The sequence below is a fragment of the Prionailurus viverrinus genome, chromosome C2, assembly GCF_022837055.1.
Source record: "Prionailurus viverrinus isolate Anna chromosome C2, UM_Priviv_1.0, whole genome shotgun sequence".
Taxonomy (NCBI): domain Eukaryota; kingdom Metazoa; phylum Chordata; class Mammalia; order Carnivora; family Felidae; genus Prionailurus; species Prionailurus viverrinus.
This window is the reverse complement of record NC_062569.1, coordinates 100,675,183-100,693,645: the sequence shown is the minus strand read 5'-3', so window position 1 is coordinate 100,693,645 and position 18,463 is coordinate 100,675,183. Positions and strand designations below refer to the sequence as shown.

The 18,463-nt window shown below is 39.2% G+C and overlaps 1 protein-coding gene across 3 annotated transcripts in view; it reads right to left on the bottom strand.

Moving 5' to 3' along the window:
- The window catches only part of BTLA (B and T lymphocyte associated), a 31,220-nt gene extending 15,259 nt beyond the window's left edge, over positions 1-15,961 (bottom strand). For 2 of the 3 annotated variants that reach the window (XM_047875732.1, XM_047875734.1), the window contains exon 1: positions 15,624-15,958. In XM_047875732.1, the coding sequence (XP_047731688.1) occupies positions 15,624-15,711 (88 nt within the window). In that variant the 5' untranslated portion in view covers positions 15,712-15,958. Of the gene's footprint in view, positions 1-15,623 lie in introns of all 3 variants that reach the window. The other variant, XM_047875733.1, reaches the window with a different exon arrangement.
- Positions 15,962-18,463: the final 2,502 nt, after the last annotated feature.

The following is an 18,463-nucleotide window of genomic DNA, read 5'->3' as shown; positions in this document are numbered from 1 at the left end:
TGTAATTTTTTTCCATGCCTTTTTCTATGTAGGACACATGCAGCTCAAGATAATTGTTGAAAGATAGGATGTTCTGACATAACCTGAATGTTTTGTCTTCCCAAGTGGGAGGAGGAACACAATGTACCTCTTTTGGTCTGCATACAGGAAATTGCCTCCCTTTGTTTTGGTGGGAGAGTTTTTTCTTGGAAACAGGTTTTCTGTTATCTTCTACAAACCTTCTGTTAGTAATTGTCAATTGTACATAAAATCTAAAGCCAAGAGAAATAATTTATTTTTATTATTTTTTAAAGTTTATTTTTTGAGAGAGATAGAGAGTGAGAGGGGAGGGGCAGAGGGAGAGAAGGAGACAGAGAATCCCAAGCAGGACTTGAATAGAGGGCTTGAATTCCCAAACCATGAGTCATGACCTGAGCTAAAAACAAGAGTTGAACGTTTAACCCACTGAGCCACCAGGCGCCCCAAGAAAAATAATTTCTTAAATTATCAACATGATTAAGCAAGTTCTACTACCTTTAACCTGTCATGAAAGTATTTACCTTGTAACCTCAATATCTAGGACGCAACTTAGAACCAAGATACATGATAAAGAAATGTTCTCTAAACAAGCAAAATAAATATGGCAAGATCCCAAACTCCTCTCACTTGATACATAATCCTCATAACTTCATGATCATTTCCTAATTAGCCAGAGGGAATGATTGTGTTATATAACAGAGTAATAACTATGCTCATAATGAGAAGATTGAGTCCACAGCAAAACTTTCAATTAAGTTTAATATATCCATTTTTTTGAAGCAAAGAATTCAACCCATTTTATTCAAAAGAATTGCATCAGAAATAGTCACTTCAAAAAATGTTTTGGCCTCCAAAGGGACAAACGTCAGTTACTTGGAACATATATATTCATTCTCTGATAATTGTTGGATTATATTGTCCCTCTGAAGACTCATGCACGTGAGCAAGAGAAATGGCACCAGTTTACGACAACCACTTAATATTTTTAGCATCAGTTACATGATGAGTGTATATAAATCATAGAATATTCCACTACTGAACTGACTCTCTGTGTTGGCAAATCAAAATAACTAAAATAGGCCAGACTCCTTTTAGTTAAGAACTCTGTAGAGGTCCATACCTTTCTATTTTTCCATTAGAGCTAAGGTCTTGAGAGTGTGTTCTCTTTAAGTTCCTTTTCCTACATCCTGATAGTTTTTATCTTGAGTGTCTTTCCCTGTTTTGAACTATTCTCTCAGCAAGACATACAATACATCTGCCTAATTTATTTCACTCATCTTCAAGCACCGTTCTGAATAGATGTACTGTCTCACACGTTAAAATGACATAAGCATAACCAAGGTGATACCCTAAACTCTCTTAAAAAAATTTTTTTTACATTTATTTATTTTTGAGAGACAGAGAGAAACAGAGCACAAGTGGGGGAGGGGCAGAGAGAGAATGCGACACAGAATCTGAAGCAGGCTCCAGGCTCAGAACTGTCAGCACAGAGCCCAACCCGGGGCTTGAACTCACAAACCGTGAGGTTGTGACCTAAGCCGAAGTCTAACGCTTCACTGACTGAGCCACCCAGGGGCCCCAACCTAAATTCTCTTTTAAAGACAAAGCAGGCTAAGGGCTACTCCAATGTTGAAGTGGGAGACAGCTTTTGGCCCTGCATTGCACATGCTGCTTTACTTATCTTACTGCTCCACTTTATTTCGACACCTTTGCCAGCATAAATATTCTCATTTTTAGTTATTTCCTAACCTCCAAAAAAACCTCTCACTGTAATTTCTGCTCACATCTTGTCAACCTCTGTTCAGACACTTGGTTGAGTTTCCAGGAACCAGATTGAGAGAAGGGCCCTGCAGAGAACATTTAGAAACTTGTAGTATTTATTATATATTTATAAATGTATTGACACCTCAAACAAGTTCACTTTAAGACTTACTAATTCAGTTGCTTCCAAAAATTCAAAATAAAAATGAAAGCAAACTAAAAGCCAAGGTATGAGCATGAAGTTTTCAAAAACTTGAAGAGAAAGGGTAAGATAATCTACCAAAAGGAAGTGCCTAACAATATAACACCTGGATGTGGTTAGACTTACGACAAAAAAGCAAAGAGGCCAGAATCTGAAAAGCCAAGTGAAACTCACATTTCCAGAACTCCATGCCCCCTAAAGTTAATAGATTATCTCAACCTCCTCACTTCCCTTTTCTTGCACTTGGATAAATCAGTCATAGCGTATGGAGCCTAGAACTTGGTGCCAACATTGTGGAAAACAATAAGGTAGTTTTAGACAAAGACTCCTCCTGCCCTCAAGAAGCTTAGCATTTAATTGATGAGACAAGGTTAACTAACAATGCCACTTTCCCAGAATAAATTTACTATCTTCCATTTTTTTAATCTTCAAATTGATCTGAGTTGAAAGAAGGGCTCAGAGAGAGCTTGTGTGTCCTTGTACGTTAGTTGTTAGGGGGTAGAGAAATAAATAAGGCAAGGTGTCTTCCTTCAAGGGGCTTGCCTTCTAATGGGAAATAAAGATGTTTGACAAACAAGAGAATGAAATAACACTATAAAGAGGTGTAACTTCGCTTGTGTGTACAGAGGCTTAACTTCAGCTGGGACTATTGGGATAAGGCTTGATGGAAAGTTTACATACTTTGAGCTGAACCTTAGTGAATGAATAGCCCTTTGATAATCAGCAGTGAATGGGACAGGGGAGGTATTTTAAGACTGAGCACACGGAAGGGCAAAGGCAGAGAAGCCAGGAATCTCATGGCAAATTCAAGGAATCGAAACTCACTTCGATCATGCTTTTCTCAAATAGTGACATGGAAACCACTGGTTGTTTCAGAATAAATGCAATAGCGTTAGGAAGAACACACTAAAAGTTTGCTTATTCACCATGAGAAAATACAGAGCCTGATTCTTTTGGGATATTTGTAAAAGTCATGTAAATAGCTAAAAATTGGAATATTTATTCAAACATGGTTGTTCAAATACTAACACATTGTGTGATGGTGAGATAGCCACCCAGTCTCTCTGGTCCTCAATCTCTGTAAAACAGAATGAAAATAGGAAAATTCTTACTCACCATCCTCTCCTACACAAACACATACACAACTTCATCTCCCTCAGTGTGTGACCGATGTGATAAAACCAGCTCTAAGTCTCTCTTTTTACTACAGTACGTTACCTTTCCATTTAGCCATCAGCTCTCACCCAATGCTAGTAGCACAAGTGAATATCCCTTCTAGTCCCTACCTGTGTGGTTATGTGGTTGAGGGGAGTGCACAGAGCAGGGTAGGCAAGGAGAGCCAGCTGATGGTCCCAACCACGTCACTGACTCTCCCAATGGGATTACAGAAACATCACGGTGGTTCCTGCATACTCTTATCAGTAGGGCAAGGATAACTGACTGTCACATTGACTGGCACAGGGATTCTTCTTGAATGGAGGAATGAATAGACAAATGAAGACTTGCCAACAGGCACTAAAAGTCATCAAGAATATTCACTTTTCGTACAAAGAAAGTATTAACACTTCCCATCTCCCTGAGACTCAAGCGGATGTTTGTAGCACAGCAATACTGCACAGAGCTTAATGGCACCATTGCAAGTCTCCATCGGACAGGCACGTGGACACTTTGCTGCTTGTCCTGAATTATGAATAGCTATTTCACGGCATTCAGGAAATCAAAAGCTGTACCCAAGGGGCTTGTCTTGTGAAACAATTATTTTCTAAAGAGAGGTGAAAATTGCAGTTGTTTTTGTTTGGGATGTATCAGCTAACATTAATTGTTCCTGCTGTTATTCTCAAACATTCATACTAATGCATAGGGAATTTTCAATGCTAAAAATAATTCAAATAAACATATGCAGTAAAAGAATGAAATTTCTACCATCCTCAGTCTTTCCTGTGATGAAGTATCCCTTTTTAAGTAACTGTAGGTTTAGGAAGACTTACATTTAAAAAATCCTTATGAAAACCATGACTGTTTAGCACAGCATGCATATTCCATGACCAGGGTATACCTAGCATATTTGATGCCCAGAGTGCACCATTAAAAAAATTTTTTTTTAATGTTTTAATTTATTTTTGAAGGAGAGAGAGAGAGAGAGAGAGAGAGAGAGAATGAGCAGGGGAGGGGCGGGGGGGACACAGAATCTGAGCAGGCTCCAGGTTCTGAGCTGCCAGCACAGAGTCCGATGAGGGGCTCGAACTCACAAACTGTGAGATCATGACCTGAGCTGAAGTCGGACACTTAACTGACTGAGCCACCCAGGTGCCCCTGAGAGTGCATTATTTTTAACAACCTCTTCCTCTATATGGAAAAATGTTTTCAGAAATCATGAAATGAAACAAACCATAAAATGGCCAAAAAATAAATATTCATTCAACTTCATATATAAAATCATGCAAATTAAAAAATACTTTTAAAATATTAGAATACAAAAAAAGAAAAAATGCACAGCTATTTATTTAATAATTTTATTAAATAAATTAAATTTAAAATAATTAAATTTATTTAATAAACAGTGTGAACTTTGATAGTCTGATATAGTTTATATAAGTAATTTTCCAGTGACTAACAAATGAATTTTATTAAAACCAAAATTCTACAAAAGATACAATTTAGGCAATTACTCAATTGTACCCTGAATGTGAAGTTTTATTTTGATTCATTCTTTAAGTTTAAAACAACACTTGAAGGGGGCGTCTGGGGGGCTCAGTCAGTTAAGCAACCAACTTTGGTTCAGGTCATGGTCTCCTGGTTCATGGGTTTGAGCCCCATGTCAGGCTCTGTGCTGACAGCTTGGAGCCTGGAGCCTGGAGCCTGGCCTGCTTTGGATTCTGTGTCTCCCTCTTTGCCTTTTCCCCACTGGTGCTCTGTTTCTCTATGTGTCTCAAAAATAAACACTTAAAAAAAACTTTTTTAAAATAAGTATAACAACACTTGGAGGAGAAGAATACATTGAAGTTGTATAGATAATAATAAAACATGAAGTCTTAAACTTTGAAACTAAAGTTCATACTTGGAAACAAATTACACTGCACAGTTGGAACTCCTTGTTTTAGATTTAATTCATTAATTAATTAATTTTAAGAAAGAAAGAGAACATGAGTGGAGCAGGGGAAGAGAAAGAAGGAAAAAGAGAAGCCCAACCCGGGGCCCAATCCCATGACCTGAGCCAAAATCAGATCCCAAACTGGGATCATGACCTGAGCCAAAATCAAGAGTGAGACATTCAACCGACTGAGCCATCCAGGCTCCCCTCACTGTTCTAGATTTTAAATAAATAAATATTCAAAGTGGTTGGATAGGATGAAAGCAATGAAATGGCTCACATTCTGTTTCTTTGGTTGCATAATCACAGTGGTATTGTTGTTTATTTAAAATCTACTCTGGAAATGAAGGAATATGTAGTGTCACAGGGATCAGAGACACAAGCTGCCTAGAGCAAGCTCCAGCGATTTTGAATGTTATAAATTTACTCATGAAACGAACACACGAATTTGTATGAGTCCAGAGCCAACTCCATCATGAGGAAGTTCTTTGAGTTAGCTTTCATGTAGAATGCAATGTTTATCAAAAGGGAAGTCCTAAAAATGTGCTAATTTGAAATTTACATACATATTATTTAGAGTAATTATTCAGAATTTAGACCAAAGATATTATGAGGGGGAAGAATATTTTATCACTCATATTGTTCAGAATTGCTGGTATATGGTGATAATTAAAAGTACCTTTATTTGTTTTTAAATTCTGTACAGATAATGTCCCCTTAGTGCCCACACCCAGGGGTGTGGGCAAACCCCTGTCTATGACTACTTAGTAACGTGACAGTTTCTAGTGCAAAAGTAATGCAAAAAGAGACTTCCATTGCTCTTCAATTTTCCCTTCAGATCTTTTTTTTTGTTTGTTTTTTGTTTTGGTTATCCTACACAAGATACAATCCCTCAGAGCTTTCAAATTTCCAAGGAGGGAGACTTCTGGCTGGGTCAGTCATGAAAGTCTTCAAGGAGGAGGTTGAATCCCCTCCAGCCTCAAACCCACCCTGGGGCAAAGCTAGCCCACCTTCTATTATCACAGTATGATACCTTCACCTACCTATGACATGGTCTGAACCTGGGAGCCCTCTTGGTTCTTTCCTCCTTCCTGCCCCATTCCATCAGTCATAAGGTTAAGTTGATTCAGCATCCGAAATATCTTTCAAATTTGTTTCCATGACACTGTCTTAATTTGGGTTTTATTTTGTTTCATGTGGATTTATTGTCATAGCCCACCAACTAGTCTCCTACAGTCCAAACTTGGCCTTGTTCCCCTCCCCCACCCCATTTATTTTCCACATCATTGTCACAGTTTGCATTCTTTTTTTTTTTTAAGTTTATTTATTTACTTAAGATGGGTGGGGGAGAGCAGAGAGAGGGAGTGAGAGAGAAGTCCAAGCAGGTCTGCAGTGTGAGCACAGAGCCTGATGTTGGGTTCAAACCCACAAACTGTGATCATGAAACCAAGAATCGGTCGCTTAACCGACTGAACCACCCAGGTGCCCCACAGTTTGTATTCTTGAAAGTAAAATCCAGTTGTAAGATTTGTGTCTAAAACCCTCCAGAGACTCTTCAACACCTGTAAGAAATGTCCAGACTTCATCAAATGAAATTTGGCTCCTGCTTCCTTATGCGAACTCACTGCACCCCCATCCTCCAGCCACCCAAGCCCACTTGACATCCCCCTACTCCACGAACGTCTCAGGCTGTTCTGTGTGACAGGCAGCATTCTTTTATAATTAAATGTGTGTGTGCATCTGTCTTCCTATCAGGGCCACAACTTTCTTGATGAGCTACTACCTGTCTCTGCAGGAGGAGGTGGCCTTAGAAAACGTATGAAAGGAAGAAGGCATGATGTAGCCCGAGACTGAACAAAGAGAGCTCAGGAAGAGAAAAATTTCCTGTTCACAACTCTGACTAATGCTTTCTATGCACTAAGGGTGCAGAGCAGACACCTCTGAGTTCTTACAAAGGTGGCCTACAAGGCACTGAGGTGAAGAATATATGCATCTCAATATACCCTAAAGTGGTTAAGTTATAACCACTAAAGAAAAATTAGACCTTACAAGTATACAGTGTGGGAAGGCCTGATTTATGTCCACTCAGGGGTGATATTCAAAGTACTTAGCAAGTGATACTCTGTGGTCATTTAGATACCTGGATCCAGCCAATCAGAAAGGCGTGCCAGCCACAAACAACTACACGGGCCAGTACCTTCCAGCTGAGCAAGTGTATTTGCAGGTATGAATACCATCAGGAGCCAGGGAGGGTAGATAAATCTGTTAGCTCTTAAAAAAAAAAAAAGAGTTTTGTGATTATGAATTTTATGTGAAGTAATTATTTCTTATTTTTAAAGACCACGTACCTTGATTGTAAGTATCACCATGAGGAAAATCCCAACTACGATTCACTCTTTCTCCATAGAAAAATTCTTACATATGGAAGGTTCAAAATGGTTACATGTACTGAAAGAAATGAATGACTGTAACAAATGCAGGCTGCCTTAATTTGAGATAAGACAGAGTTAAACATAAAAGTGCAAATAATTTTTGAAAACTACAATGGTTATGAAAGGTATAATGCATCAGTAATTTTCTGTGTCACGAAGCAGCATTTTAGTTTCTGTCAGAAGATATTGTGATAGACAAACACGAAAAAACAAAAACTTCGGACACAGGGCGGGGGTGGGAGCTACAAAAGGAGAAAAGTCTTCAGACTTAAGAGGAAAACAAGCCTTCAGAGGGTCATGGTGGTACAATTTGCCTTACTTTCGAGGGCCTGTGTGATGGATGGCAGGGGAGGTCTGATGACCACCAGGGAAGAGAAACAAGTGCTTCTTCCCTTATAAATTGGTATGGGCTTAGGGGCCCCCTGAGGCAGCGGAATGAACAAAGTCAAGGCCAATTCATGCACAGCAACAGCAGCCATGTGATCACACATCAAAGATTCTGAAGGACATCCACCTGGACACCTTAAGGAATCCCATGAACAGCATCAGAAAACCCACGTGGCATAGTTCTCATCATAAGCTAGCTGGCTGGCATAGCCTCGGAAAATCACAAAAGTGGTGACATGAGATGAAGTTCCACCTCATACAGATGCCACTGTTTTAATGTTGTATCACGTAGTGTTGATTATATTTATTACTTTAACTCTCTGGTAAACACACCCACTACATATGTCAGGTATCCCCAGAAGTTCTAGGAATACCTGGGAAATTTATTGTATGCGTGCAATGTTAAAACAGGGCTCCTATTGTAAAGAGAACATCGGTAATCTAAGCAAAACCTTGTGACATGATCTCAGGGGTACAATGAAAACTGACCAAGCCTCAGTCCCTACCACAAGATGAAAGCTACTCACTCACATATATCTACCTGACAAACAACAATGTAATAGAGATCAAAGACATAGAAGTAGTATGAAATAGTAGTTCAGATTTTTCTTCTTCTCTGTGATTATTGTGTGATACTGGTCTTCAGATGGGGATAGGCATCTGTTCCCTGTCCAAACACATGCAAACATGCACACATACAGAGAGAGAGAGAGAGAGAGAGAGAGGAAGAAACTCATATAATATAAAGTTTCTATAGCAAAAAGGGAACTGGAAAGAATTAAGGAATTAATTTCACAACAAGAGTATGCATAGTACAAATCCATATTTATTCCCTTTGCTTAAAAAAACAAAAAAAAATGAGAAAATTGAATTTTCACAATCATCTCCATTATTGTTTCTTTATTTTTATTCTTTTTTTATTTTTTAACATTTATTAATTTTTGAGAGACAGAGAGAGACAGAGCATGAGTGGGGGATGGGCCAAGAGAGAGGGAGACACAGAATCTGAAACAGGCTCCATGCTCTGAGCTTTTAGCACAGAGCCCAAAGCGGGCCTTGAACTCACAGACTGCGAGATCATGACCTGAGCTGAAGTTGGACGCTTACCCAATTGAGCCACCCAGATGCCCCTACTATTTCCTCTTGAAAATTTTTGTTATACTGGTATGTGAAAACATTCTTTAAGTTTGCTTTCATGTGGTATTTATTCAGCACACTTTGAGGCAACTTCTTCTAGGCCTAGAATTTCTCATTGTGCGATATGACTATTTGAAGGAAAATTTGAAGTCTATCTCTTCAACCTAGTTTTATTGAGCAATTTGAGATTTTATGCCATATATCTCTTGGTTTTATCCAGTCTGGGATAATTCTAAAATTGTTTTGTCTTAAAATAGTCATTTTAGTATTTGCCATAGCTTTGTAAGTTAGCAAAACTTACAAAGCACCTGTGTCATTCCCTCTCCCTGAGAGGACAGGACCCACAGAGAGCTTTAGTGATCATCAGGTCAGACAGCACCCGGATAGTGGAAGCCACCTCCAGAATCACTGCTTCACATTCATTGCTGCTTGCGCACAAGCACATGGCACCTTGCGTTATCAAAGTGCTGCAGACTCATCCTCCAGATGGGAGGAAGATAGGGATATAGCTAATATTTTTGAATTCTTATTATGTGCTATTCACTTTTAGGTACCATGCATATATCGTTTCATTTGATCCTTAAAATTAGTATCTTTATATTTAAGTTGGAGAAACCAAGTATTAGAGAAGCTAAGCCACTTTCTTAAGACAACCAGCTGGTGGGAGGCAGAGCCAGGACCAGGATTGAGTCTAGGCCTGGCTAACTCCACAGCACGAGCCCTTACCTGCCAGGATAGTTGTGGAAGGAAATGAGAACACACAGGAAGAGTTCTTAGCACTGTGCTTGGTTTGTAATAAACAACAATAAGTACCAGGTATTATTATTTGTTTAGGGAAGGGACACAGCAGTTGAGCAAAGCCTACGGGTGGCAGAGACAAGATAGAAACCAGAAGGTCTGCCCTAAGTGCCTCTGCTCTGAGCAGTTATTCCCAACTGTGTTCAAGGATCAGCAGTAATGCATAATGACTGGTATATACATTGGGCAAACAGATATAATAGACATAGAAAAGGCAGTGTATCCCATAGGAAAATGTCCTTTTGTGTGAGAGATGAACTCCTACTGGATTATACTAACCAGCAAAGCCAGCCTTGGCCAAAAGTGGGAAGTAAAACTACCTTTGACTTTGGATATTTTTCTAAGATTTCTCTCAGTACTTTCCCATTACGTCTCTACCAAGTGATAAATGTCTCTTTGTCATGGACTGTCTCTCCAGCCAAAGGATTCATGTGTGTTCCATTTCTGCAGAGTCCTGCCCACCCTATTTGACAAGAATGAGTATCTAGTGCAGTGTTTGTTGGCCAATTCTGCAATCTTCTCAATGGAGTAGCAAATGTTTTTAGCCAGTTTAATGGGCTGTAAAGAACAATGACTCATATTGACAATTTAAAGAATAGTTCTGGAAGACTTTGACTGCCTGCTATATAGATGGGCCCTTTCCTTCAGAAATGCTAGGCCCTCCACCTTGATCACAGTGCCTTCTGGAAGAAAATCAGTGCAGAAAAAGCCTAGAGAATACCTTAGAAGCCATGTCCAGTAGTATCAAAGAGAGCTTTGTCATTGTATCAGAAACCAACAAAAGTATTTCTATATATTGCCTTCAGTGATAATGTAGTTACTTGTGAGCTCAGAGTAAGTGTGGGTTATGTGTTACTCCAAAGACCCAGGGAACATCCATCTTGACTTCTTTGCCAGGTACTTCCTCACCTTCCTAATGCACCCTAACACAGAGATCACAATGAGATTCACTGGCTTTTTCAAAACCGAAGAAGATACTTAACAATATCCATGTGAGCAGAAACTGCCAATTGTCCCCCAACATTAATTATCTTCCTTTAATATGGTTGAAGAAAATGAAATAGGGCCATGACCACTCAGCTAGAACCTAAATACCCCAGCCTGCCTTATAGCCACTTCTGGACAATGAGCTGTTTGTGACATATGTGAGTTGCAGGTTGATCTCACAACATAAATATGGCTAACAGGAAGGAGAAAAGGAGAAGTTAGCTACACCAGCTAAACCTGAGGTTTCCCTATGACTGACCCAGATGACCCCTCCAACATTCTCATGGACTCTGTTCAAAGTGAACCTCAAATTATACATGTTTAGATTCTAAGCATATGAAAATGATAGCCCTGCATGTGTACAAAAAGACACACGCACACAATAATTTCTTCCACAGAGATAAGCATGTAAATCAGAGCCTATAACCATGAGAGGATAGGTGGATAATATTGAGCTTATTTGGAAGTAAGGGAGTGAGGAATATTACGAAAGTGAAGCAAATTACATATGACAGAACAGCTTGCTGACACAATGTAACTCAAGTCACATGACTACCAAACTCTTATTGTTATTTATTGGTAACTGTGGATGATCTTAGACGATGATATGGAATTTATAGGCAACTTTTCTCAACCCCAAATGAGAGATGGTCTCCCAATACTACTTTAAGGGAATTATCAAGCTAATTAAATTTTGAACTAAAGGAAAAAAAAACAACATTATTAGCTGAATTTACACAACACTTAGTGATGCATCAAGTAAGTCATGGGAAATCCTCAAGATATAAAGGTTAAAATTAATATGTTCTAAGTGTTTTACAGAATTAATTCACTTAATACTCACAAAATTCCTATATTGAATCAGTGTCAATATTGTCCCATCACTTAGATGGGGAAACAGAACCAGAAAGATTATAGTTACAGGACCAGGAAATGGCAGAGATGGGACAGTAATCCAGATGGTCTGGCTCTAAAGTCCCTGATCCTAACCATTCTGCCACTGCCTTTCCAAGAAACATAGGAAAAGACCGACTTAAGTTTTGGGCCTGATTATGAATGCCTGTGAACATTTTGCGTTCAATAATTTTGAATTCTTTTTTTTTTTTAATTTACTTTTGAGAGAGAGTGTGTGAATGGCAGTGGGTGGGGGGCGGGGGCACAGAGAGAGAGGGGGAGAGAGGATCCCAAGTGGACTCTGAACTCACAGCAGCAAGGCTTATGCAGGGCTCTAACTCATGAACATCGAGCTCATGACCTCAGCTGAAGTTGGATTCTCAACCAACTGATCCACCCAGGAGCCCCAACAATTCTGACAGAGTTTTATCTTAAGATAAAACTTACAAATAAGGAAAATTAAGTAGGAAAGCCCCAGTGAAGCAAGATAACCAGCATTTGTCTTCAGTATGACAATAGAGAAAATTTTGATAGTGGAACAGATAAAGGAACTATTAATTAAAGAATTATCAGTGTTAGGAAAGTCTACTCAAGGCTCTCATCAGCACAGGAGTTCATCTTTTCACGCCTTAATCCACAAAGTCCTTTAGCTGCAGAATATATTCCTAGACATTTACGTAAAAGGTAATCATATTTTGTGGCAGACATTTTGATAATAACAAAGCACAGGCACTTGGCAGAAGACGGAGTTCTATCTCTAGCATACCATGTACACATTTCAATAGGAACAGATAGCTAGAGCCATAGAAATAAGTCTGAAAAAGATGCCATGTTACAAAACAGAAACTTAAAAAATGATAGACAGGCACAGGACACCTTCTTCCCTGTTTCTGCCCAGACACAAGGACATGGCCAGTTTGTGGTGGAGCGGCATACCCTGTGTGGGATGTGGGGTACGGATCCATGGGCCGTACTGAACTATCACAACGAAGGAGAAAGGACACAGGCAGGAGCCAAGTGGAGAGTGGCCCTAACTACTGCGTTTTCAACGGAACTATAAGTGTCCACTGGTACTAGACTAGAACTTTTTTTTTTAATCACAGTAAGCAGCAAAGATTTACTACTGTCTTCATTTCAGACCATATATAGTGCTAAGAAATACCCACATATTAATTGCAGTACTCCTGCCTGCTTGAAGACAGAATCCTTGGTCCAAAGCCTCGTAGCTGGACCTGCTCCATGGTGATGCGTCTTCACCTGCAGCCTAGTTCTTTTTGGTATAATCTGCCCATCTGTGCATGAAGGGAAGGTGCTGACACCTTTATTACTTTCATCAGGACAGAAGTCATACCCAGATACCAAGAGGCAGAGTTCCCTCTGACTTTTTTGAGAAACACAAAAAGCAAGCAAGCATAATTTTAAGGAACAATTTTAAATAAGAAGTTTGTAGAGAACATAACATTTTTCCAACCTTATTACAGACACAGATTCATTCCTAGGAAGAGGCACACAGATCTCACGTTGCTTTTAAGTGGATGGAAAGAAATCTATAAAAATTATTTTTAAGCCTTTTGAAACTCTGCCGGTGTAAAGAATTCAGTAGTTAAGTATAACATAGGAAACCCCCAAGATATGTAGGTTAACATGAATGTGGTTTTAAGGAACAGAGCCTTCAGCTCTGTCTGGAGGAACAAATTTCACCACACATTTATCTCAACCTGTATCTTAAATGTAATGCAAGTCATGTTGCAATCTATCAACTGCTTTATAATATACCTGGCTGGCACTTTATCTGAGGCTTTCTGTTTAATTTTCCAAATAATTCGATCCACTATAGTTGGGACTAAACATATTGTGCAACATATTTCATTTTTTCATTTTGTTTAGCTTTAAAAGCTCAACTATTTTAAATGATAATGTTAATGCTTATTTCCCATTTAACTGAATTTTTGGGAGGTTTGCTTCGTTTTGCTTAGCAAAAACACCGTTAACATTTGTCAGCTTTTATTATGTGCACTTTTTATACCAGGCACTTCACCCATATTATTGCATTTATAGTCTTCACAATAGGCCCATAATTTAGGTACAATTGTTATCTCTATCTTACAAATGAGGAAATGAAGAATAAGAGAGAAGAAGAAACTTAACCAAGGTCACACAGCAATGGGCAGAGCCAGTAAACAAACTCGGGCGTAACACCCATGTATGGTTTTATAAGCATATTGGGAAAGGAATAAAAGTTGTACCCCACCTCCAGGGTGAAATAGCACTGAAAATTCTTTTACTCCATTTCACACAGGATAGTTTATGTGTTCTTCAAATTGGTATGAATTCTGTTTTTTAATGTTTATTTATTTTTGAGAGAGAGAGAGAGAGACAGAGAGACAGAGACAGAGAGAGACAGAGAGAGAGAGAGACAGAGCATGAGTAGGGGAAGGTCAGAGAGAGAGGGAGACAGAATCCAAGGCAGGCTCCAGGCTCTGAGCTGTCAGCACAGAGCCCGATGCAGGGCTCGAACCCACGAAATGTGAGATGATGACCTGAGCCAAAGTCAGATGCTTAACTGACTGAGCCACCCAGGCACCCCAGAATTCTGTTTAATATTTGACTCCAGTTGTAACTGGGATTTTAGGCATCTGACGGAAAGTGAAAAACCCAGCCAGCCATCTAAGCACCCCATCAACATAATACCAAATATTTGCACACATGAAAATGTTTAGGTGACTGGGAATTCTTACTTTGCACCTGGTTGTGAGCCATCCTTGGATCATGAAGACAAATTCCAAACCACACTGTTCCAGAATTTAAGATGACGTTCTATAGGATTTCAGCGACCATATTTTCTGATTTAAAACCACAGCACACAAACTAATATGAGTATGTGTATTTGCAGGGATAACAAGGCAGGATATTTGCAATCAGACCTGCGAACATCAGAAACACCTGCTAGCTATTTATAGCCTTTCCAATATATGGGCTCCTATATCAGTGCAAGGGAGCAAAGGAACTCACCAGAGGAAGAAATTGCTTTTTTGCCTGCATAAAATCTTTGCAGAAGAACACCATCTATGCAGAACCCAAGCTGTTTTCTATATCATATGACACCCAAGTAGGAACCATCCTCTTTCAGCCTAATAGAAGCAATGACAGAATGCTCCAATCCTAGATTTCTGAGCATTTTCTCTTTCAGTATTCTCCAGGTGCACACCCCACTGAAGCAAATAATACGACTTTATTTAGTGACACTATTCAAGAGTAACCAGAGTCAGATATAACCTCAGTTATCAAACACCTACCCAACGGAACACTATAGCACTCTGCTTGCTTCAGTTTGGAAAAGACCAGCTATTTAGTCACCATCAAGATGGCATCAAGAGCATTTTTGCCAGAAATAGTGATAAATTTGTACTTTATTTAAACATCCGCCCAATTCTCTGTCCTTACTATCAGAACATGTTTTTTTTTTTAGTTTTATTTATTTTGAGAGAGAGAGAGAGAGAGAGAGAGAGAGAGAGAGAGGGTGTGTGAGTGGGGGAGGGGCAGAGAGAGGGAAAGAGAGAGAATCCCAAGCAGGCTCCACACTGTCAGCACAGATCCCAATGCGGGATTCAGTCCCATGAACTGTGAGATCATGACCCGAGCCGAAATTAAGAGTCGGACACTCAACCAACTAACCTGCCCAAGTGCCCCCCATCAGAACATGTTTTTAAGAAAATCAGCCATGCCATGACTTGAAAACGATGTTAATTAGTTTATGTTCTAAAATGTGCTCACTGAGCAAACCTCACTCTACGGTTTCATCTACCATTATCCACTTGACATAAATAATACATCCTGCTAACATCGGCAAGCAAAATTATTCCCTCCAATACCCCCTGGGAAATAAAACAAGACATTATTTAAGTAAGTGCCTTACCGTTGATACTCCAGATGCCCAGATGTGGGATTAGGAAGAGCACCCAGGACATTTTCTCAATTCCAAGCATGCCAGGTGATCTCTTCATTTCCTGTGCATATCAGGGATGGAAAAAGTCCAGTAGACTTCTCTTCTTTCCTTGAATTCCTCAGGCTTGGACCACGTTACCTACCTCAGTGACATCTGTGAGATACAGAAGAGCAAGGAGGCAGCAGAAGATAGTAGGAAGAGCTTGAATAAATTTGTAAAACAAAGTGAGCAGAAAGATTACGTGGTACTCTATTGTGTGGTTTTTGTTTCTTGTCAAATCGGCTTCTCACTTTCAAACACTATGATCTGCAAAGCAGCTCAGTCCTTAACTTCTCCTTCCGCTTACCACCCTTTTTGCCCCACACTGAGGTTTTCTCATGTTCAGTGACATGAAAAATCAAACTTTAAAGAAGTCTATAGTGTTGCAATCTTTAGGTTGAGATTTCAATCACATTAAGTTCAGGGAATTCATGGTAAAAAGTACCTATGGTAAGTATGCCTTTCCCCATTTCATAGCTTTAGATTATGAAACTTCTTTTATGTAAAAGGTCTTATATTTTTCTTCCCAAACATCATGTCATGGCAAGATGAGAATGCTTATTGTCATTACACCAGTGATTTATCTGAGGTTATGGAGAATATGAGTGACAGGAAGCACTTCCTCAACAGATGAGGGAAGGGCAAGTGTCTTTAATCTGTAGTTAGATATCAATGGAACAAGACCATCGTTAATATTAGCTACATGTTCTCTCTAAATAATAAAGTTCCGAGCTAAATGACATCTTGAATATCAATTAAAGGAAACTTCCATTTTCAACATTCTTCATGTGGTTATTGTCTGGATGAAACAGAATAGAAATAAGAGGAAGAAATGGAAAAGTTTAAGATCAGATACCTCAGGGTGGAGGTAGGACTGTTTTCTCCAAGTTAGCTGTGCTTCTAATTATAGAAGCTAATTAAATTCACCCATTTGAGATTCCAAATGAGAAACTGAGACTTGTGACATCTCTGGTCATTGGCAGAAGTTGACCTTGTAAGTCTTTCTCCCAGAGGCTGGTGATTTTCTAACAAGACCAAACTTCAATGGTTTTAAACAAGTTAAAAAAAAATAGTTATATTAATTTAAACAGATATTGTGTGATGGTTGGAGAAACCAAGATGAATGAGCCATTGTTCCTCATTTTAAAGAGCTCAGTGAATGAGTACTGTAATCTCCTCATATCTGTCTTTAGTGTGGGAACTGAAACATTCATGCATTTCAACCACCACAGTTTAACATACAGCAACTGTACCTGTCGTCTTAGAGCATCCATTACTTACTAAGTAAACATCCTGTGAAATATTTATGCAGCATTTATAAACTTTTTTTCCGGTGCTCAAGGTGGAATGCAAACTTTCGGTGACAGCTGAGGCAAGGCTCATTATGTCTTTGAAATGGTCCCCGAAGTGAAAAGCCATAAACCATAAGCCAAAGATCTCAGAATATTGTCCCAAATCAGAGAGAAGTCATATATGCTTTGTTTATCTCAGCATAAATCCTTTATGATCCACTATTTTAAAAACGTTTTTCCATATTAAAAAAGCCCAAGTTGACTAGATAAAATTTGGAAAAGATGTTAGGCAACATCTAGTGTATTTTTTAAGATATCTATTTTGTTACTTCCATCAGCATGACTTGCCCTTTACCCCTCCACTGCTGCGGTCCTGATAGACCCGCTGTAGACAGAACTCTCCCTCAAAATCTCACTCCTGTCTTCCTTCTAGTGAAGAAGAATGGAAAGAGGCCTAGCTTCAAAGTTTGTTAGCTCAGCTATAAGTCAACTTTGCTTTACATCTCTACCTCATCTAGTAATTACGTTTCTATCCTGACCCTCCCCTCGTTATAACCATGTAATTTTTGATTTAAAACAACCCAGGTGCCCTAACTTGGAGGTGCTTGGGTCATTCAGTCAACCCTTGGTTCGACCCAAGTGTTCGACCCTTGGTTTCAGCTCAGGTCATGATCTTATGGTTCGTGAGTTCAAGACCTGCATCCGGCTCTGCACTGACAGTGCAAAGACTGCTTGGGATTCTCTCTCTCCCTTTCTCTCTGCCTCTCCCTCACACACACTCTCTCTCTCCAAATAAATAAATACATAAAAAAAAACCTTCTTACTTAAATGTGAAAATTTAAAGAATTTAGTACATTTTAAAAAGAAATTGTATTGTATTTTAGAAACAATTTTAAAAATATGCGTCTATCTCCAATTTTATTGTGAAAGACAAAAATCAAAGTAGACTTTGGTTTCTTAAAATTCATTTTGCAAACAGTGGCACTTGGGTGGCTCAGTCAGTTGAGCATCTCAGTCTTGATTTCAGCTCAGGTCATGATCCCGGGGTCATAGGATTGGATCCCGCGTTGGGCTCTGCACTGAACATGGAGCCTGCTTAATTAAGATTCTCTCTCTCTTTCTTCTGTCCCTCTCCCATGCTCTCTCTCTCTAAAATAAAATACTAAATAAAATTCATTTTGCAAACTTCTTAGGAGGTACATAGAGGGCAAATTCTTCAGTTCACTTACAGATTCAGTTGCTTTCTTGAATCATGAAGCAGCTGTACTTTCTCCAAGATTTTTACCCCAGGGGTGGGGTCAGAAAAACAGGAATCACAAAACAGATGCCAGACCCTAGAGAGGTCTTAGCACTGACATCGTATTCTGTGTCTCCCTCTCTCTCTCTGCCCCTCTCCTGCTCACATTCTGTCTCTCTCAAAAATAAATAAACATTAAAAAAATTTAAAAAATTTAGCACCCTGAAAAACACTGCATAGCT